Source organism: Sorex araneus, chromosome 4 (genome assembly GCF_027595985.1).
Source record: "Sorex araneus isolate mSorAra2 chromosome 4, mSorAra2.pri, whole genome shotgun sequence".
Lineage (NCBI taxonomy): Eukaryota > Metazoa > Chordata > Mammalia > Eulipotyphla > Soricidae > Sorex > Sorex araneus.
In genome coordinates, this window is record NC_073305.1 from 31,918,497 (window position 1) to 31,941,025 (window position 22,529).

The following is a 22,529-nucleotide window of genomic DNA, read 5'->3' on the forward strand; positions in this document are numbered from 1 at the left end:
CGCACCAGAATTGTGAGAAATTAACGACAGAGAACAGACCCAGTGTAAGGCTCAAAGCTTAGCAAGAAAACATAAGGTTTAGTTCCCGCGATTATCCGTGAAATGAAGGACAAGTACTCTAACACTAGGTAACTTAATCAGCATGAGCAAAAAACGAACAGTGTACCATAGACATGATCTGCGCCCCCACTCCTTCCGCCGCTTCCCCCCCCCAAAAAAAAAAAAAAAACGAGCTAGCGCAAGAAGTGCAGGGAGCAAGCAAGCAAGCGCTCGCCAGTCGGGGACAGAGAGCCGAGGGGTCGCCTTAGGGGGCGGGGCATGGAGGAGGCGCCGGTAGGGGCGGGGCGTGAAAAGGACACCAGCAGGGGGCGGGGCATGGAGGGGGAGAATCCCAGAAGGGGGCGGGGCTTGAAGGGGACGCCTCAGGAGGCGGGGCTCGGAGGCGCCTGTATGGGGCGGGGCGCGAAGGGTGACGCCTCGGAGGGCGGGGCGTGGAGGGGATGCCTCAGGGGGCCGGGGCGTCGAGAAGACGCCCGCGGGAGGCGAGGCGCGACAGGAAGATGCCGGCAGGAGGCGGGGCTCTAAGGGGACGCCCCCCAAGGGGCTGGGCTTGGAGAGGACGCCGGCAGGAGGCGGGGCGCTTCACGGCTGAGGGGACGTCTCAGGGGGCGGGGTTTGGGGGAAATACCGGCAGGAGGCGGGGCTCTAAGGGACGCCTCAGGGGGCGGGGCGTCGAGAAGGCGCGGGCGTGAGGCGGGGCCTGCCGCAGTTCCCACGGCGGCCACGGCCCCCGGAAGTCATGAGACTGGGGCCGCTGCGTCGGGGCGGAAACCTTGTACGGCAGGAAGGTGATAGCTCCTCCCCGGCGCGGACGCGGCTGCCGCGGTTGCTAGACAACGGGAATTCGCCTTCGTCACTTCCTCAGCCCGCCGTCTGCCCACTCCGCAGGCCGGAACCCAGGGGCCCGCGGGCAGGGTGGGCAGCCCGCCGTCGTCCGCAGCCCCGCGCCACCGGAGCGGAACCACGCCGTCCTCTGGGAGGACCCCGAGCCGCGGTGGGAAGATGGCTGCAGACAAGCCTGCAGGTGAGCGCGCGCGGCTCGCGAGCCGGGGCCGCAGGCGCGCTCGGGCTCGGGCCCGGCGTTTCCCTCGGCGGGCCCTGCCCCGCGCCGTCGCCCCGCGCGCCGGAACAGCGCTCGCCTCCGTGGGGCCGCTCCCGGGACTTCTCCGGGCGCGCAGAGTTCCCCGTGGCGCCCCCCTCTCCCCCAGCGGGGATCGGACGCGTCCGGGCCGTTCGGGCCCCCGCCGCGGGGTCTGATTACTGCACTCCCCGGGACGGCGGCTTTTGCTCGGCGCCTCCCGGGTAGCTTTTCCCCCGCGGCCCGCTGAACCTTCGCAGTCGCGGGAACTTGCGGGGTCTCGCCTGCTCTTCTCCCGGGCGGCCCGGCGCAGGCTTCCTGCGAGATGCCCGTGTGCTCTGCGGCGTCCTGGTGGGCCCGCAGCAGGAGACTCGGAGTGGTGCCCGAGCGTGGAAGGTGTCAGTGCTGGGCACCCCTGGTTGTTGTTTCGGAAGGAAGGCGTGCAGAGGTTTCCTGTGCTGCAGGTCCTGCCCGCCGTGGCCGGCTGCCGGACTCGGGAATCGAAGCGAGCCACGCGCGCGGTCCTGGGCCCAGGGCAGCTGAAAGCGTTGCGTCTGCTAAGCAGGCAGACACCCCCCCCCCCCCAACACACACACACTTCAGAACGTCTCGGGAAAGGGGGCCGGTGCAGCTCGTCTGTCCCTGGGGCCGAGACAGGCCAGGGCCGCGCTCTGCGGGGGCTGCCGCCCGCACCGAGTGACGTGGACGGGTCAGCTCCACGCAGTGGGTTAGCGGCGGGTCAGGAGAGGGCTCCAGGCGCGCCTTGGGCGAGGGGAGCGACGTCGTTCTTGGAAGGGAAGCGTCCCCTCCCCGGGTTCACCGTTGTTGCTCACCTGCCCCCCGGTATATACCAAGCTGGGGTTTCACCTTCGGGGTGTCGCGAGCCCGGACTTCCAGCCTTCTGCTCACCCATGCAGTGGTCCCCAAAGACCGGAGTGGCCGCGGTAGCCTGAGATGTGGAAGAAACCAGTTCCATACGCTCCCTGGCTTTGACGAGCTGCTGCTGTCACTGGGGCTCTTGTTTGGGCAAGAACCTAGCAGTGGGGCGTCAAGTGTGGAAGGAGTGTCAGGCCAGCCCGTGATGGGGCGGCCCCGGCGTGCCGGAGGCCCTCCTGGGCAGAGATCCTAACGCTGTGCCAGGCGAGCACCTTCACCCCTGTACTATCGCATCCTCCCCACCTCCCGACGCCCCGCCCACACAGCAGCAACACTGAATGGGCGTTCTTCCTGTCCAGTTCATTCTTCTCACTGCCTTTCCGTTGATTCTATAAAGGCTAGTGGAATCATACCCTTTCCCTGCCAGCAGATGTTCCAAGGTCTTTGTGCATCAAATCCTCATTCCTTGCTTTACTTCCAAGACTCATCTGTTCACAGCAATTTCTGTATTCCCGCCAGAAATTCTCTCACAAAATCTGGTGTTCTTTTGGGCTTCTGAATGCTAATGACCTTTTTTTCTAGTTATCTCATGAACTCTTACTCAAGATTAGCTTAGTGGGCCAGAGAGCGAGTACATGGTTAAGTCGTTTGCCTTGCACACATCCACCTCAGTTTGATGCCCAGGAACGCGTGCGGTCCCCTGAGCATCACCAGGAATAATCCCTGAGCGCCCGGCACTGCTGGGTGTGGCCCAAAAAGGAAAAAAGGGAAGGATCTTGCAGTTCAGCTGAGATGCTCTGAGCTCCTTCAAAATTGCAGGGTTTTTTATGTGTGTTCTTTATGTAGGAAGAGGGAGAAGCCCATGAAAGGATTTAAAACAGCAAGTGACCAGGTCACATTGTTGTAGTGAGTAGAGTTAAGTGAAGCATGGCTGAAAACTTAGCGGCTGGCTTAGACCAGTTACTGTTGTGATCATTGAGTCAGTAGATATCCAACGAAAGAGTGCTCTGCTAAGCTGTGAACTCTCTCCCTCTCTCTCTCTTTCAACACCCCCCTTCACCTCTCCCTCCATCTCCCAGATGGGACTTGTGTAGCATTTGAAAGACAAACTGCACTGTTGCACTGTCCCATTGTTCATCTATTTGCTCAAGGGGGCACCAGTAACGACTCCATTGTGAGGCTTATTGTTAACTGTTTTTGGCATATCAAATAGGCCCCGGGTAGTTTACCAGGCTCTGCTGTGCAGGCAGGATACTCTCAGTAGCTTGCCAGGCTCTCCGAGAGGGATGGAGGAATCGAACCCAGGTTGGCTGCGTGCAAGGCAAATGCCCTACCCGCTGTGCTATCGCTCCAGCCCAAAAGACAAACACATAAGATAATATGATTTCGAGTAGAGATGAATATTGTGAAGAAGAGAAAAACGGGTCAGGAGATGGGATAAGTGAGAAATGTGGGATTCTCATAACTAACCTTTTGATGGAGACCTAAAGGATAAAGAGCTAGTCAGGTGAAAGAATAAGCCAGGTGAGAGGAACAACAAACAAATTAAAGTAGGTAAAGGGATATTTCTGATAACCTTTCAGCATCTGTATTGTAAACCACAATGCCCAAAAGGGAGAAAGAGAGAAGATTTAAAAAAAAAAAAAAGCTCCTGCCATAAAGGCAGGGTGGGGGGTGATGGGAGGGAAACTGGGGACACTGGTGCTGGGAAATGTACACTGATGGAGGGATGGGTGTTGGAACACTATGACTGATACCTAATCATGAACAGCTTTGTAAGGGTGTGGCCAGTAGGAGCATAGGTACATGCTAAAAGCATAGTAGCAAAGGCAATGTGACGAGAGTTGCAGCAAGGCCCAGCTTTTGTCAGGCAGGCCTTGCAAGCCGTGAAAGTTTGGATTGGTTCTACTAATGGTTCGCCACTGGTGGATTGCACCGGTGCCTAATGTTATCTGCTGTATGTAATAGAGAACTGAGAAAGTGATAGGTATGTGGACCTCAGACGGCCTAAGTTCATCCTAGCTGTACTGCTTGGAATTTTTATGACCTTGGGAAGTGCTTTGCATGGGGGAGGGTGCGGTGGGCAAGTGGATAATATCTTAAGTCTTAGTACCTTCCAGTGGAAGAATTGATGTAGTAGCTTTGCAACTATAAAAGGATTTCACTAGTAAACTATAATACCTCAAACAAAAATATAATAAAAGAAAGTGACTGCTCCTCAGCTGTGGTAGTAATCTATGTCGTCTTCCCCAAAGCCAGACTGTAGTCAAGTCACATTCCTGTGCGTGTGCCATTCACAGCAAGGTGGTAAGGGATTCACGGTGCTGGTGAAGCCGGCAGGACCAGTACTCCTACCCAGGGTTAGGCCTGCAGGTTCTGCCCCAAGACCCCACCAAAACCAAGACTGTAAGGACTGAAGACAAACTCCTGTAGGGGGAAATAAAATATAAAATGGAAATTGTACTTCCAAAGAAAGGCTTTTTTTTTAAGTGTTTTGAACCACACCTGGTGATGCTCAGCGCTTACTCCTAGCTTTTCACCCAGGGATCATTCCTGGCAGCCTTGGGGGACCGTACTTGACCATTAAGCTAATCTGTAATCAGGTCATATTAAGTAATTGATTTGTGTATTATAAGCATAGAGTGTGGTTTTAAAATATAAAGGGGTAAGAGTCTCGAGTAATTCCTGAGTGCAGGTCTGCTGTGCCCTACCTGCTGTACTATCTGGTTTGATTTTTGTTTTTGTTTCTGGGCCACATCTGGTGATTTCTCAGGCATACTCCTGGCTCTCCGCTCAGAAATTACTCCTTGCAAAAAAAAAAAAGAAAGAAAGAAATTACTCCTTTCTGTGATCAGGGGACCATATGGGATGCCTGGGATCAAACCCAGTTCAGTCATGTGCAATGCTCTACCCACTGTACTATCACTCTGGCCCCCAAAATAACATCTTTTTTTTAAACTTCACTCACAGAGGCATCATCAGTATTTTTTGCATGTAGTAGTAGCTTTTCATATGCCTTAACATTTCCCCCCTTCTTTTTCCCCCTTAAAAAAGACATTTCTTGGGGCTGGAGCAATAGCACAGCGGGTAGGGTGTTTGCCTTGCATGCGGCCGACCCGGTTTCGATTCCCAGCATCCCATATGGTCCCCTGAGCACTGTCAGGAGTGATTCCTGAGTACAGAGCCAGGAGCAACCCCTGAGCATCGCCAGGTATGACCCAAAAAAGAAAAAAGAAAAAAGAAAAAAAGAAGACATTTCTTGAGCATCAGTGGAGTTAGATATATTGAATAGTAATAGCTTGGCTGTAAAAACCTCCTCCAATCAGATTTCCGTTGTTAACATTCTGTATTGGAATGTGCCTGTACTTTCAGTTAACTGATTCTTAGCAGTTTTGAAAACGCAGGTGTGTTTCTTCTCTACTTAGCTCAGACCTCAGGCAGTAGTCTGGTTAGAAATGAAACCTATTGGCTTAAAGAGCGTCAAGGCTTGTGCACCGAAGAACTCTGTCCGCCTAGGAAGTCAGCCAGGTGCACTGGGCCAGGGTCGGAGGAAAGTGAAGCTTCTGGATGAACGGTCTTACCCCGTTTCAGTTGGCAATGGGGATTGCTTTTGGACAAATAAAGACACATTGTGGAATTATATACAGACTCTCTCTGGTAAGAAATCACCCATTACAGAAGATAATAGTTTTTAAACCGATCCAAAATAATACCGAGTTCTTACAGGAAATTTGAAAATGCAAAGATAATCATTAAAATTAATGATTTTAACCCTGGGGGCTTTAGTGATAATAGGGGACTTGCCTTGCTCATGGCAGACCTAGGTTTGATCCCTGGCACCCCGTATAGCTCTCCAAGCTTGCCAGGAATAAGCCCTGAGCACTACAGGTGTGTGTCCCCCACCCCTACCAGAAAAAGCTATCCTGAAATGTATTATTCTCGAAGTTTTATCTTGAATAATGGAATTTAGCTGAAAGAACAATTCGTTAACACATAAAGTACTATTGAGTGCAACTCTGAAATGTCTAGTATGGAAGCTGAGACCCGACCTACCCAAAAAAAGGTTCCATGGTATGAGGGTTTATTAGAATTGTTAGCCCTGTCCCAAGAAAATACGGCAGGAAGGGCACTTGCCTTACATGCGGCCTACCCAGATTCGATCCTCGGCATCCCAGCTTGTCCTCAGAGCACTACCAGGAGTAATTACTGAGTGCAGAGCCAGGGGTCAGCCCTGAACAATGTTGGGTGTGATTCGAAAACCAAAAAAGTTAAAAAAGTATACCCTCTATAGAGGTTTCACGTGAGCTAAGGAGCTAATCCTTAATCAGGTCATACTAAGTGATTAATTTGTATATTTAAAATATAGAAGTAGAAGTGTGGGGATTTTGTTCTGTTTTGTTTTACTTTTTGGGTCTCACCCGGTAATGCACAAGGGGTTACTGGAGTACCTGGTTCATGCACTCAGGAATTACTCCTGGCGGTCATCGGGGGACCATATGGGATGCTGGGAATCGAAACCAGATTGGCCGCATGCAAGGCAAACGGCCTACCTGCTGTGCTATTGCTCCAGCCCCAAAATGTATTTTTAAATCATAAAATGGCAGGCTGGAGCAATAATACAGCAGGTAGGGCATTTTTGCCTTGCACACAGCTGACCCGAGTTCAATCCCTAGCATCCCATATGGTCCCCCAAGCACCACCAGGAGTAATTCCTGAGTGCAAAGCCGGGAGTAACCCCTGAGCATTGCTGAGTGTGACCCAAAAAGCAAAACATATGTATACATGTATACATATAATGGCAAGAATCTGGAAAAGTTCTGGGAAAAAAAAAAGATGGGAACACTAAAAATTTAGCAGCTTCAAGCAAAGAGTTGAGTGGATGGGAAGAGACAGAACTGTAGAGGGGACTTATGTCATTGGCACATCTTGTTACAATGTTGTCTTCTGAGACAGGGAAGCTGGGAGTTGGTGCTAAAGTCTGATATGTGCCTGACCAGGACTAGCCAAGGTCAAGTCTGTGGGGATTGATTCTCTAAATGCTCCTGGAAATTAGCTTCTAGGCCGTTTTCAAAAAATGCCCAGATCAGAATATACACATGGTTTATTGAATTTTTACCGCATGCACCCATAGGTTATTGTTATCTGCAATCCCCCTTATGTGTTTTGCTGGCTTTAGACTCTTGAAACGTTTATAACTTCTTAAAACTGTGTTAGTTTCCATTTCAGTAGTTATTTAAAAATAAAACCTAGGGGAAAAAAATCTATGTTGGGACCAAAGATACAGTCCAGGAACTTCGTTGAACATGACCACACCCAGATTCCTAGCCCTCCCTGATTCCCAGAGCATTGCCAGGTATGGCCCCAAATCTCTGCATCCATCCACCCTCCCCCCCAAAAAAAATCCTTGTTCACCATAACAGTCTTAATAGGACTGTGAAGGAAACTAAGATCTCCCCTTCCTCTTTCCCACTCCCTAGAAGAAACCACTAGTGTATATACACGTAGATTTTATTCTGTACATTTTCCGAAATTCCATAAATCATTTGTATACCTATTATATGTTTACAGAAGAGGAAATTTAGTTGTATGAAACTCCATGGTGATGATGCTTCAGTTCTCGACAGTCATTGTTGTAAATAGTGCTCCCTGTGTGCTTGCTAATGTGAAGGAGTAGCACAGATGCCCAAAGGTGGGATGCCTGGTCAAAGGCTACGTACCTAGGTAGCACCGTTACTTTCCAGTTCACACACACCCAAAAGAGTTTCTCCACACTCCACCTGTGGCTGGTTGTTATTAGAAATCTTTATCCCGGGAGCCCAAGAGATAGTAAGCAGGTAGGGCACTGGCCTTGCTCTGCTGACCTGTGTTCTATCCCTGGCATCCCATATGGTCCTCCAAGCATCACCAACAGTGATCCCTGAGTGCAGAGCCAGGTGTAAAAGAGAAGAAAACTCTTTATTTTTTATTTATTTTTTTTATTAGTGAATCGCCATGAGGTACAGTTACAGACTTACAAACTTTCGTACTTGTGTTTCAGTCATCAATGGTTGAGTACCCATTCCTCCACCAGTGCCCATTTTCCACCACCAGTGGTCCCAGCATCCCTCCCACCATCCCCCCCACCCCCGTCCTCCCCACCCCACCCCGACTCTGTGGCAGGGCATTCCCTTTTGCTCTCTCTCCTTTTGGGTGTTGTGGTTTCCAATAGAGGTATTAAGTGGCCATCATGTTCTGTCTATAGTCTACTTTCAGCCTGCATCTCCCATCCCGAGCTGGTCCTCCTAGAACCCTTTACTTGGTGTTCCGAGAAGAAAACTCTTTAGCCCTGATTGCTGATGACCATATTTATTTTAGTTTGGGGCCACACCCGTGAATTCTCAGGGATTGGTCCTGTCTCTGTCCTCAGGACTTACGGCAGGCCTCAGGTTACCCTGGGGCGCTGGAGATGAACCGAGACCCATGCCTAGAAAGCATGCATTCTGGTCTATTGAGCTGTCCCTCTGGCCCTGTTGTATTATTTGATTTACACTTAATGCTAAGATCAAACTTTATTTCTGTGTTATCAAACATGTCTAGTCTTTCAATAAGTGTCTATTTAAGGAAGGCGGTGAAGGACACTGGTGGTGAGGCTGCCCTGGTGAAGAGGCCAGCAGACGGTGCAGGATAAGAGAACTCTTTTTATCCAGACAGCTCTTGGTAAAGTCATGGAAGTGCGGTTGCTCTGCCTGTGTCCTGGGAAGGGACTTGGGATGCATGAGGAGTGGAAGGGAGCTATTGTAAGACAGATTTGTAAAACCGAATCCCAGGAAGACACTCTTAGCTCAACCCTGATCCACACCTTCACTGACTTTGAACAGAGGAGCTAAGGACTGGCTTCTTAGGAGGCAGTTTGACCAAGTGGGAAGACTAGAGCTTTAAGTTTAAAACTCACCTTCACTTCTAGGGTCACCCTGGGCGAGTTAGCCTTTCTAAACCACAGTTTTCATATGGTTAGTGCCATGAAGTGACACTAACATTTGATCACATTGTAGGTCAAGGATCGTTTATATAAAGTCCTTAGTGCAAGGGGTCACATATAATTAAACGCCTGATCTTTATTATTGTTAGCAGTAGCATTGTCTGTAGTAAAATTAATGTCTAGCTGCTTCTGGAGAAGATAAGGGATCCAAATCTCTCTTGCTTTTCCTGTGAAGAGAAGGGAAGTGGAGGTAGAATGCCTCTGGAATAAACTCTGATGTCGGGTCCAGAGAAAGAATACAGCAAGGAAGGTGTTTGCCTTTCAAGCAGCTGATCCAGGTTCTATTCCTAACATCCCATATGGTCTCTCCAGCCCACCATGAGTGATCCCTGAGCAAAGCCAGAAATAAACCCTGAACACAACCAGGTGTGAGCTAAAAACGTTTTAAATTAAAATAATAATAAAAAATAAAACCCCTAACTAGGGACCAGAAAGAGAGAGCAGAGGAATGAAGGCACTTGCCTTGCATGCAGCCAACCCCAGTTGAATCCCCCACACCACATGTGGTATCAGAGTATCAAGCTGGCACCCATGCGTACAAGGTCTGCACCTCTGGCTCTAACTTTAATTTTAGATTCTTTTTTGGAGTGAGGGTTGTTGGGCCACACCCACTGGGGCCGAGGATCAAGCCTGGCTTGCCTGCTTGCAAGACTTGAAGCACCTGTCCACTGTCCTGTCCCTCCAACCATCTCACCGGCCCCCTCCCCCACACACAAGCCAAGTATTCTATGGCTGTGCCACATCCTAAGCCTAATTTTACTTTTCATACTTTATTTTATTACTCCTTTTCTTTTTCTTTTTCTTTCTTTCTTTCTTTTCTTTCTTTTCTTTTTTTTTTTTTTTATTCTGGGCCAGATCCATCGGTGCTCAGGGTTACTCCTGGCTCTGCACTCAGGAATTACACCTGGCGGTGCCTGGAGGACCATATGGGATTCTGGGGATCGAACGAGGGTCTGAAGCATGCAAGGCAAGTGTCCTACCCACTTAAAAGAATGACAATTCTGCATGTCTCCTTTGTCCTGTGTGTAGAATGGGAACTATGTTTTTAACTCTTCTAAATATTTTGTAGATGCTGTTATGTAATTTATATGAAGGTATGAAATGTATGAGAAATAAGCATGTCTCCAGGGTATGGTTTTGTGAGTAAGGCTTTTGTCTTACTTTGACTTCAAGGCAGCAGATCCCTAGAAGAAAATAAAGGAAATGTTTGTATAAGCACCTACCCCTCTGTCTCTGTCCCTTTCCCTCTACCCTCATCATCTACCATGTATTTTAGGCTTGTTCTAGAAAATTCTACCATGAACAAGAAGATATGAGATTGTGGTCACAGTTTGGAGAGTGGTGATGATGCTTACTTACTGAAAGGAAAGAAACATTTTGACTTAATTGAGCTGAAAATTTCAGGCTTATTTTGGGATTCTATTATTTTCAAAATAGAATCCCAAATCAAAATTGTGGGACAGGAACTTTAAATCTTGGGGAGCAGTTGAAAGACTGGAGAGAACGCATAGGTCTGAGCACTTGCTGTGCATGTGGGAGGCCTTCGTTCCATCCCCAGGTACAGAGCTGGGAGTATCCCCTGAGTACCACCAGCTGTGTCCCTCCCTCAAAATAAAATTGAAACTAAAACTCCTTTGTGATCCAGTTATTCTGCTCGTTGGCATCTGTTGGCATGAACACAGAATTGCTCATTGAAATATATGTGCATGGGACAGAGCAATAGTACAGCGGGGAGGGCACTTACCTTGTATGCAGCTGGCCAGGGTTTGAGCCTTGGCATCCCATGGTTCCCTGAGCACTCCCAGGAGGAATTCCTAAGAGCAGAGCCAGGAGTAACCCCTGAACACTGGGTGTGACCCAAAAGGCTAAATAAAGTAAAATAAAAGATAAGTGTACACCCTGTGTTCATAGCAGTGCCACTGCAATAGCCACGATGTTGAAATAGCTAGCTAAGTGCCCAACAGCAAATGAGTGGGGGAAATGGTGCTGTATGTTCACAATGGAATATTAGTTGGAGTTTGCTTATAAGAAAAGAAATTTACAACTTGAAACTAGGCGGTGTCATGTTAAGTAGAATACATCAGAAGGAGAAAGATAAGTGCATGATCTCACTCAAAGTCAGGGCCCAGAGAGGTAGTACAGGTGCAGGTGCCTACTTTGCCTGTGGTGGACTCTTTGTTATAGGGTCCCTCAGAACTGCCAGGAGTGACCCCTGAGCACCATCGGGTGTTGGCCCAAAAATAAAAAATATAGACTAAAAATGTTTTAAGAGAGCTGGAGCAGTAGTATAGCAGGTAGGGTACTTACCTCAAAGTAGCCGACATGGGTTGGATCCCCAGGACCCCATATGCTCCCCCCCACCCCAGCCCCATCAGGAGTGATCCCTGAGCACAGCCAGGAGTAAGCCCGAGCACTGCTGAGTGTGAGCACCCTCATCCCACCACACACAAAAAAAAGGAAGCTGGGATTATAGCTAAATGGTAGATTACTTTCCTTGAAAGATTAAACAAATTGTAAGCACTTGTTGAATTGAGTTCAATGCCTGACACTGCCTCTACCCACACAAAAAAAGAAAGGGACTAGAGAGATAGCTTAACAGATTGAGCACATGCTTGGCCTGTGGGAGACCAGAGTTTGTTCCTTGATACCACATGGTCCTCTAAACAAAGAGTTGGGAGTAATCCCCTGGGCACTGCAAAATGTGACCCAAAGAAGTTAAAAGAATGTATATGGGCACTGTATGTTGAGGAAGAATTTCTGGTGTGTGAGGCCACACCCTGTAGTGCTCAGGGACCGAGTGGCACCAGGGATCGTATGCAGGGCTTCAGTATGTCAAGCATGCACGCCACCCACTTGAACCTGGTCGATGGAAGCATTTTATTTTGGTTTAGCAGAGCTAGGCATCAAACCCAGGGCCTCACACAAGGTCAGTGTTCTGTGAGTGAGTTACATTCCTAGCCCTTAAAGAAGGTATTTTGGAGTTCATCTCTGACTTTAGATTTCTGCTGCTTTCTATAAAAGCATTCTTTGCCTGGAAATTAACTGAGCTCTTAACAGTGTATTTTTCCAATTGTTAAGTGTTACTGTGATGCAACTGGAATATAAATTTTTTAAAGGTATATTATACATGGATTTAAAATCTTGTGTCTGCAGACCTGACAAAAATTGTTGTATATTCTTAGTACGGTGCTGGGAGAGAGACCTAATATATATATATATATATATATATATATATATTTTTTTTTTGGTTTCTGAGTCACACCCAGCGATGCACAGGGATTACTCCTGGCTCATGCACTCAGGAATCACTCCTGGCGGTGCTCAGGTGACCATATGGGATGCTGGGAATCGAACCCGGGTCGGCAACATGCAAGGCAAATGCCCTACCCGCTGTGCTATCGCTCCAGCCCCTAATTATTCTTTATAGTTGAGAGTTCGATCTTTGGCAACTTTGTTAGGGAAAATGACACATTCTCTGTACAGCTTACTCCTTTCTAAACAACAGTAAAATTTGTATATCTGCAGATCAGGGAGCAGAGAAACATGAAGGGGCAGGTCAGTCTTCTGGGATCACTGATCAAGAAAAGGAGTTGTCCACCAATGCTTTCCAAGCATTCACGGTAAGAAATGGTTTCTCTCCATCTCCATTCTTAACTTCTGGCAAGTATTTTCTTGTCATAAATCCATATTTTCAGGACTGGAAAGAGAGAACAGCAGGTAGCATGCTTGACTTGCTCATGGCTGACCTGGGTTCAATCCCTCCACCCCGTATGACCCCCTGAGCACTGTCAGAAATGATTGCTGTGTGCACATCCAGGAGTAACCCCTAAGTATTGAAGGGTGTGACAGAAAAACAAATCTGTAGTTTTGGGGGCCAGAGATATAGTACAATGGGTAAGGCACTTGTCTGGCACATGACCAATTCGGATTTAATCCCTGTCACCCCATAAGAAACCCCCACCCCAACTGAGCCAGGAGTAAGCCCTGAGCACCAAGTGCGACCCAAACTATCCCACCACCCCTGCCCACATAAAAATAGTGTTTTAGAGGGGACCAGAAAGAGAGCTCAAAGGGCTGAAGAGAATGTCTGGCCTGTATGAGCCCCAGGATTTGACCCTGGAACCCTGGTGACCCCTAGCACAACTGGGAACGCCTCTGGAGACAAATGAAAAATAACATTTTAGCATTGAAATGTGATGAAAGACAGCACCAGGAAAGTGACTAAGTGGTAGAGCACATGCATACCTCATGTGTGAAGAAATAAAAAATATCCGTTTGGCACTCCGTTCTGGAGTCTTCCATATATCCTGTCTTGGATTGCATTATATTTTTTCTTCACAGGATTTTCTCTTCTCTCATATTTCCTAAATAAAACTTTCTTTCTTCAGGGCAAAAGAGAAAGCATAGCAGTTCAGGAAATGCCTTTGTAAGCAGCTAACCCTTGTTCATTTCCCACAGCACAAAGTCCCCTGAGCACCACCAGGAGTGGTCCAAAGACAAAAAGCAACTAAAATAGGGACCAGAATAGGTAGGACATTTGCCTTGCATGTGTCCAACCCAGGTTCAATCCCTGGCATCCCATATGGTCCCCTGAGCACTGCCAGAAGTAACTCCTCTGAGTGCAGAGCCAGGTGTGACCAAAAAAGCAAAATAAATAAATAATAAAGAAAATGCATTTTTTAAAAAAGCAACTAAAATAAAAGTAAAACAAAAAATTTTTCTAACATTTCTGGCTTTAAACAATATGAAGGGAGACCTTATTAGGTTGCATAGAAAAAAAATGTTGATGCTTTGTATTTAAAGTATATTTACTATAATACAGGTGAGTAGTCACTTGCCTTGCACCTACCCAACCCTGGTTCGATCCCCAGCACCACATATGGTGCCCCTCCGAGAGTGATCCCTGAGCGCAGAGCCAGGAGTAAACCCTGAGCACTGCCAGGTGTGGCCCAAAAACAAAAAAGTGTAATTTACTAGAAATTTATATTTGGAGTAATTAATTACCTTTCTCAGCTTGGCTATTTAACTCTGACAACAAAGTGAATTACCATATGTCAAATACAAAAAGATAGACCAATATATATCTCTCCAAGTGATATTAACTATTTTACATATACAGATATCAATGTTATATATCTCTGTCATTATTTAAGCATGTATCAGCATAAATTTCAGGAAATAAATATCCATGATTTCTTTTCCTCCCAGTTTTATTAAAATGTGTGACAAATCACCATTTCATTGTGGTTTTTGTTTTTATTTGTTTGAGGACCACACCCAGCAGCATTGTTGTGCTACTCCTGGCTCTTAATTTAGGAGACTGTATGATACCAGAAGGTCAAGCTCAGGCTTCCTAGGGCCAGAGTGAGTACAGCATGGAGGGCATTTGTCTTGGCATGCAGCAGACCCAGGTTTGATCTCTGGCATACCATATGGTCCCGCAAGTAAATCCTGAGTTCAGAGCCAAAAGTTACCACTAATGCCTAAGCAACACCAAGTGTGAACCACACCCCACTCCCCCTAAATAGATAGGAAGGAAGGAAGGAAGGAAGGAGGGAGGGAGGGAGGGAGGGAGGGAGGGAGGGAGGGAGGGAGGGAGGGAGGGAGGAAGGAAGGGAGGAAGGAAGGAAGGAAGGAAGGAAGGAAGGAAGGAAGGAAGGAAGGAAGGAAAGGAAGGAAGCTAGCTCAGGCCTTCTTGCAAAGTTTGCGCTCCGCCCTTTCAAATGTTCTCTGGCCCTGTGGTTTATTAATTGACATGAATATTCCTTCATCTAGTAATTTTAGCATAATAGGGGATTGCCTGTTTTCTAAAATAATTTTTCAGTGGGGGTTATCAGTGGAGGGAAGTGGACACTCATTGATCAAGGAATTGGTGTTGGAACATTATACTCCTGAAACTCGATCATGAATAATGATATAACTGTAATTATGGTGACTCAAAAAAAGTCTTTAAATAATTAGAGGCTGGAGAGATAGTATAGCAGGTAGGGTGCTTGCCTTCCAAACAGCCGGCCCTGGTTTGATCCCCAGAATCCTATATGGTCCCTTGAGTCTTCCAAGAGAGATTCTTGAATCAGGAGTAATATCTGAGCACTGCCGAGTATGACCCCAAAACAAAAATAATTTAATTAAATTTTAAATTAAAGTGAATGAGTGAATTATATTTAGGAATGAATGTCTAGTTCTTTGAGCCAACATGTAATATTATTTGTGAATATGTTTTGTTTTAGGCTGGAAATTACGATGCCTGTCTACAGCACCTTGCCTGCCTGCAAGATATAAACAAAGATGATTATAAAATAATATTGAATACAGCAGTAGCTGAGTTTTTTAAAAGTAACCAAACAACAACAGATAATTTGAGACAAACACTTAACCAGCTGAAGAATCAGGTGATACACAAGTGAATTCATCTACAAAAATATTTTTGAATTGAGAAATAGCAATAGTTAAGAAACAACATGACTTAATATGTGAAATTAATAGCACGGTATTTATGTGAGACATTTGTTGATAATATTGCTTGTATAATTGGTCTTAATCCCCTGACCCTGAAAGAGCCTCCAATCGTTGGGAAAGACGAGTAAAGAGAGGCTGTTAAGATCTCAGGGCTGAGTGTAAGAGACATTACTGGTGCCCGCTCGAGTAAATCGACAAACAATGGGATGACAGTGATACAGTATAAAACTATTATTTCAGGGCCCAAGTGATAGTACAGAGTGTAGGGCATTTGTCTTGCACTTGGCAGACCTGGGTTCTATTCCTGGTATCCCATATGGTCCCACAAGCACTGTCAGAAGTAATTCCTGAGTGTAGAGCCAGGAGTAACTCCTGAACATCGCCAAGTGTGACCCAAAAAGCCCAAAAAACAGACAAACTATTGTTCCAGGGAATAAAAGGTAGATTGTATGGTTTTATTTTCTGTCAAGTTTTTACCTTGAACAGGATAGATAAAATGTACCAAACTTGAGTGAGTTTTGGGGCTGGAGCGATAGCACAGTGGGTAGGGCGTTTGCCTTGCATGCGGCCAACCCGGGTTCGATTCCCAGCATCCCATATGGTCCCCCGATGAGTAACCCCTGTGCATCGCCGGGTGTGACCCAAAAAGAAAAAAAAAATTGAATGAGTTTTAGAGTTATAAAAACACAAGAAAGCCTATGAAGTAGTTATAACTTGTCTTATTTTGCAGATCTGAAAATCAAGGCATAGATGCTTATGTAAATATGGAGAAGCTTAGGTGCTAAGATCACTGTTAGAACTGTTAAGATTTCATCATTAAAATGTTAAACGGTTAGGACCTGGAAGATGGCCCACAGTACTGGAATCTCAGCATGTTTGCCATGTGGGACTCCTAGGTTTGATCCCTGATACTGCTTGGCCCCCAAGTACCACTGCTGGGAGTGACTCCTGAGAACTGCCAGGTGTGGCCCCAAATAAGTAATGTATTTTGGCACTTTGGATCATGACCTGATTAGTCCATTAAGTGGAAGATAATCTAATTTTTTGTTTGTTTGTTTTGTCTTTTGTTTGGGGGCCACACCTGGTGATGCTCAGGGGTTCCTCCTGGCTCTGCACTCAGGAATCATTCCTGGCAGTGCTTGGGGGACGATATAGGATGCCGGGTATATAGCAGAACCAGAGCCAGGTCCGTACTATCACTCCAGCCCCAAATCTGATTTTGGAGGGTTTTTTTTGTTTTGTTTTGTTTTGTAGTTTTAGGCCCACCTTTTTACTTGTCTCATCCTAAGAGCAATATTGCTCATATCACAGTTAGACCTTTGATGTCCAAGAGGGTCCAGTAACAAACTTGGAGTAAGACCTGCTCTGTATTATGTACAAGACAACTCACTTACTCTTCCGAAGTCACTTCTAGGGGCAAGAGAAAATAGTCTAATAAGTTAGAAAGTAAAAATCCAGCTCATTGATGTTGGCAGATAAAACATGGGAGTTAGCAGCCAGAGATATGTAGCTCAGTGTGTCTTACACAAATGAGACTGAGTTCAATCCCCAGCACTGAAAAAAAATAACTGAAGGTATCTTCACAATGCAAGGAAGAGAATCATTTTGCCTTGTACTCGGTACTTAAGTAGATCTCATCAAAATACAGGTTTTACATAACACGAGTTATTACAGAGGTAATTGTGAAGTAATATTTAGTATGTGAGCGATTAAGACCCAATCTCTTGGGGGCTGGAGCGATAGCACAGCGGGTAGGGTGTTTGCCTTGCACGCGGCCAACCCGGGTTCAAATCCCAGCATCCCATATGGTCCCCTGAGCACCGCCAGGAGTAATTCCTGAGTGCAGAGCCAGGAGTAACCCCTGTGCATCACCAGGTGTGACCCAAAAAGCAAAAAAAAAAAAAAAAGACCCAATCTCTTGAAAGTATAAGGCAATGTAGAGCAGAACTGCTGGTCTGATGATTTTTGTTTATTTAAGCATTCTTTGACTTTTGTTCTTTATTTCCTTACTATTGTTAGAGCATTATCCCTTTGATTATTTTATAGGTCCACTCAGCTGTTGAAGAAATGGATGGGTTAGATGATGTTGAAAACAGCATGTTGTATTACAATCAAGCAGTCATTCTTTATCACCTGCGGCAATATACAGAAGCGATATCAGTTGGTGAAAAACTTTATCAATTCATAGAACCTTTTGGTATGTAATCTGTCAAGTCAGAAGTTTCTCTAACTCCTCATATTGTAAAAGGCCTGCAAGGGATTCCCAGAGCCTACTCCTCATCTCCCAGTCTGGGAATGAACCCTGAATTTGATGCCAGAGGCAGAACTTGAAGTACCTTTTTTCACATAGCTCAAGCCGGAAAATTGCCTGTTATTATTTAAAGAAAGAACAAAAGCATTCTCAGAAAATTTCTATGGGGTTAGTAAATATGTAAATTGGATCACTTTTATGTGAATTCACTTTTCTGTTAGCCCCTCTCTGTGCCCCAATTTAGTTTTGGGATCACACCCCCAGCCCCTGGTTCTGCACTCAGAAATCACTCTTGGCTGTGTTCAGGGACTATATGGGATGCAAGGCATTACTTGGGGATTACTCCTGGCTCTGTGCTCAGGGATCATTCCTGGAAGGGGCTTCAGACCATATGGAGTACCAACGATCAAGCCCAGGTCGGCTGTGTGTAAGGCATGGTTCTTGATGCCTGCACACACGCAGGTTCCTGAGGTCTGTGTACATGTAGGTTCCTGATATCTGTGTATGTGCAAGTTCCTAATGTCCATGCACACAGAAGCTCCTGATGCCTCCGCACACGCAGGTTCTGGATGCCTTTCGCACATGCAGGTTCCTGATGTTCGTGTACATGCATGCATTCTAGCACAGCCACCACAGGACAGGTGGCAGTGCTGGGCTGTGGTGGCTTCTGTGGTACTTCAGCAAGGGCTGTCAGGTCCCCTTTTACTAGACCATGGCCGTTAATCAAATAGCAGCTGGAAGCAGTTCATGACCCTAAGATGACATTACTTAAGCTCCTTAAGAGCTGTGATCCAGAGGAGCTAGAGCGATAGCACAGCGGGTAGGGCATTTGCCTTGCACGTGGCCAACCCATGTTCGATTCCCAGCATCCCGTATGGTCCCCTGAGCACCACCAGGGGTAATTCCTGAGTGCAGAGCCAGGAGTGTCCCCTGTGCGTCGCCAGGTGTGACCCAGAAAGCAAAAAAAAAAAGAAAAAAGAGCCGTGATCCAGAGACACACAAAAGAATTTTGGAACTGAGCCGCTCGCTTCTCTAGATCCAAATTATCCAAAATTTTAGAATTCCAGGAGCATGTGACCACAAAAGCTGCTACGCGACATCTTATGCTATTCATAACAAGCAGTACAAAATAATAAATTATCTAGCATATGCCTTTTCCGCAGGCTTGAGTGATAGAAAGAAAATTCAAAATAATGGTGGTGGGAAGGTGTAATGGTGGTGGGGTGGTGTCAAAATACGAATGTAATCCATTAATATAAACAACTTTATGAAAATTAAAAAATTAAATAAAAATAATTTTTTTGGGGGGGGCTGGAGCAATAGCACAGCGGGTAGGGCGCTTGCCTTGCACGCGGCCAACCCAGGCTGACCCAGGTTCGAATCCCAGCATCCCATATGGTCCCCTGAGCACCGCCAGGGGTAATTCCTGAGTGTAGAACCAGGAGTAACCCCTGTGCATTGCTGGGTATGACCCAAAAAGCAAAAAAAAATAATAATAATAATAATTTTTTTTTCTTTTTGGGTCACACCTGGCAATGCACAGGGGTTACTCCTGGCTTTGCACTCAGGAATTACCCCTGGTCATGCTCAGGGGACCATATGGGATGCTGGGATTCGAACCCGGGTCGGCCGCGTGCAAGGCAAACGCCCTACCCGCTGTGCTATCTCTCCAGCCCCAAAAATAAATTTTTAAAATAGAAAATAATGGGGCAGCAGCAGAGCAATAGTACAGGGAGTAGGGTGCTTGCCTTGCACACAGCCAACCTGGGTTTGATCCTTGGTACCCCATATGGTCCTGCAGCCCCCTCCAGGAGTAATCCCTGAGCACAGAGCCAGGAGTAAGCTCCAAACACCCCTGGGTATGGCCCAAAAAGAACCAAAGTAAAAGAAGAACATGATTTGAGGTTTGGGATGGTTTTTGTTTTGCGTTGTTTTGTTTTGTTTCCAGCATTACTACTTGGTTCCCCACACATTGTACTCACTGAGAAAGTACTGTCCGAGACCTGAGGATAATGCAGTGAGTGAGTGAGTCTCCAGCTCTGAGGGGAGCCCGGTGAATGAGAGGAACTGCGTGCAGGAGGGCCCCAGGACTGGAGCTAGAGGAGCACAGTAGAAAGTGAAGTCAGATGCTTTGAAGAGGCAAAGAGTAGAAGCACTCCCTGTTTTAGGTGTGAAGGGAAGCCCTTGGAGACCCTCGCACATCAGACATGTTGGGTGATCTTCATTTTAAATGGAATCCTCTTTGGATTCCTGAAATGCCACTCTGCAGGAGCAAGAGCAGAATCAGGCAGATTTGTAAATCTTTCAAGAACTTTTGAAATTTTCTTTCTTATAGCTGCTTTCTATAAACCTTAATTTTTCCTCTTCTTTATTGAAAGAAAAGGAAAATAGGGTTATGTTAAAATAGGTTACTCTTGGGGGCTGGAGCAATAGCACAGCGGGTAGGGCATTTGCCTTGCACACGGCCGACCCGGGTTTGATTCCCAGCATCCCATATGGTCCCCTGAGCACCGCCAGGAGTTAATACCTGAGTACCTGAGCCAGGAGTAACCCCTGTGCATTGCCGGGTGTGACCCAAAATGCCAAAAACTAAAATAAACAAAATAAAATAAAATAGGTTACTCTTCCTCTCTCTGTTAGGTTCTTCCTTAAAGTTCTCATTTTTATACATTTCTCTCCAGTCTTTCACTTTTTTTTTTTCTCTTTTGGTTTTTGGCTAATCCGCTTGGCAATGCCCCAGGGTTACTCCTGGCTCTGCACTCAGGAATTATACCTGGTGGTGCTTGGTGGACCATATGAGATGCCGGGATTGAACCTGAATTGGCCATGTGCAAGGCAAGCTCCTTGCCCACTATACTTTCTTTTTTTTTGTTTGTTTTTTGGGTCACACCCGGCGATGCACAGGGGTTACTCCTGGCTCTTCACTCAGGAATTACCCCTGGCGGTGCTCAGGGGACCATATGGGATGCTGGGATTAGAACTAGGGTCGGCCGCATGCAAGGCAAACGCCCTACCCGCTGTGCTATCGCTCCAGCCCCGCCCACTATACTTTCTATCGAGACCCTCTTTCACTTTTTTGATATACTCCAATCCACCTCTTGCTTTCTTTTTGTCTCTGCACTCAAGAACATTTTCCCTCCCGTCTCATGTGTAGATAGGAAGTCTTGGGGCCGGAAGGATACATGGGGGTGGAGGGGGGCTGTTGAGGCACTTGGCTTGCATGCGACCAACACTGATTCAATCCCTTCAATCCCTAGCACCACAGATGGCCCCTCTAGCAACTGCAGAAGGGATCACTGCACAGATCCAGGAGAAAATCCTGAACACCACTGGATGTGCCTACACCCCCCAGTCCAACTCCCCCTCCAAAAAAAGGGAAGGGAAATCTCTCTAAAAATCACAAATGTGAAATCTTCCTAGAACTATATATATATATACATATATATATATATATATATGTGTGTGTGTGTGTATATATGTATATATATTTTTTTTATTATTTTTTTTTTAGATTGAAAAATCCTTCAGAATACCACCTGGTCCACCTCCCTCTCTTTTGGCTGTCACATATTCTTCTCAGTTTACAAGGCAGCCATGGACCTGGGCTTCAAAACTTAGTGCTGTGGTGTGCAGAGGCCATATGTGTAGTAAGCTGCAGAGCAGATACTGGAAGTGAGATTTCTTTCCACCTGATGTAACTCCTCGTCTCGTGTGCAGGCGCTGGAGAGATGGACGGCTCAGAGGGCTGGCGTTGTGTGCTTTGTGCTCAGGGCCTGGCTTTGAGCCTCAGCAGCCCCCTGGAGTCCGGCAAGTTGCTTCCACTCATGCTTCTGCCAGTGAACATTTATTTCAATCAAAACTTGGGTTTTTTTAGAGCCTTGTTTTCATAGGGGAGAATGAAAACCGATAGTGTTTGATTCACTTTAGATTGTGACTTTGCTTTTTCTGTGTTTGTTTCTTTGTTTTACCCCCCAGAAGAAAAGTTTGCACAAGCAGTGTGTTTCTTGCTAGTAGACTTGTATATCTTGACCTACCAAGCAGAGAAAGCTTTACATCTTCTTGCTGTACTAGAAAAAATGATTTCACAGGGTAACAGTAACAAGAATGGAAAGAATGAGGTGAGTATTCTGAGGTAACCGCACTACATTTAAAATATATTTTTGTTATTAAATATTTTAAATCTTTTATTCATATGAAACTTACCATTTTAAAGTATATAGTTCTGTGGTTTTTAGTAAACACAGGGTTGCATAATCATTCCCCCATCTAAATTTATGCCCCAAAGCAACTTTAGAGTTCTGAGAGATCACGTACCAGACCCGGAACGGATGCTGGAGACCCAGGTCTGAGCCCCAGCACCACAGGTCTTCTGAGCACTGCGCTGAGTAGTCCCTGGCAGTGCTCGGGGCTTACTCCTGGCACTCAGGGGTCGCTCCTGGCAGAGCTCCGGAGACTATTAGATAGAGTACCAGGGTTATGGGGCTGTAGCAACAGGACAGCAGAGAAGGCACTTGCCTTCTTGCATGCAGCTAACCCAGTTTGATACCCAGCACCCCACATTGCTTCCCCTCCCCGATCCCGCCAGAAATGATCCTTAAACACAGAGCCAGGAGTAATCCCTGAGCACCTGGGTGTGGCAAAAAAAAGAATAAGAGTACCAACGTACACGTCCAGGTTGGTCGTGTATAAGGCAAGAGTCTTACTTAATTGTACTCTCTCTGGCCCCTACCCACGCTTTTTAAACCATCCTATTCATGCTTTCTCCTCTGCTTTTCTTTGTTATTTCA

At 46.5% G+C, this 22,529-nt stretch overlaps 1 protein-coding gene across 3 annotated transcripts in view; it reads left to right on the top strand.

Moving 5' to 3' along the window:
- Positions 1 to 761: 761 nt before the first annotated feature.
- Positions 762 to 22,529, top strand: part of CNOT10 (CCR4-NOT transcription complex subunit 10) — a 60,476-nt gene continuing 38,708 nt past the window's right edge. The window contains exons 1-5 of one of the 3 annotated variants that reach the window (XM_055136132.1): positions 762 to 1,084; positions 12,558 to 12,652; positions 15,263 to 15,424; positions 17,538 to 17,688; positions 21,718 to 21,860. In XM_055136132.1, coding sequence (XP_054992107.1) covers positions 1,063 to 1,084; positions 12,558 to 12,652; positions 15,263 to 15,424; positions 17,538 to 17,688; positions 21,718 to 21,860 — 573 coding nt within the window. In that variant the 5' untranslated portion in view covers positions 762 to 1,062. The remainder of the gene's footprint in view (positions 1,085 to 12,557; positions 12,653 to 15,262; positions 15,425 to 17,537; positions 17,689 to 21,717; positions 21,861 to 22,529) is intronic. The other 2 variants (XM_055136133.1, XM_004603851.3) reach the window with 2 other exon arrangements.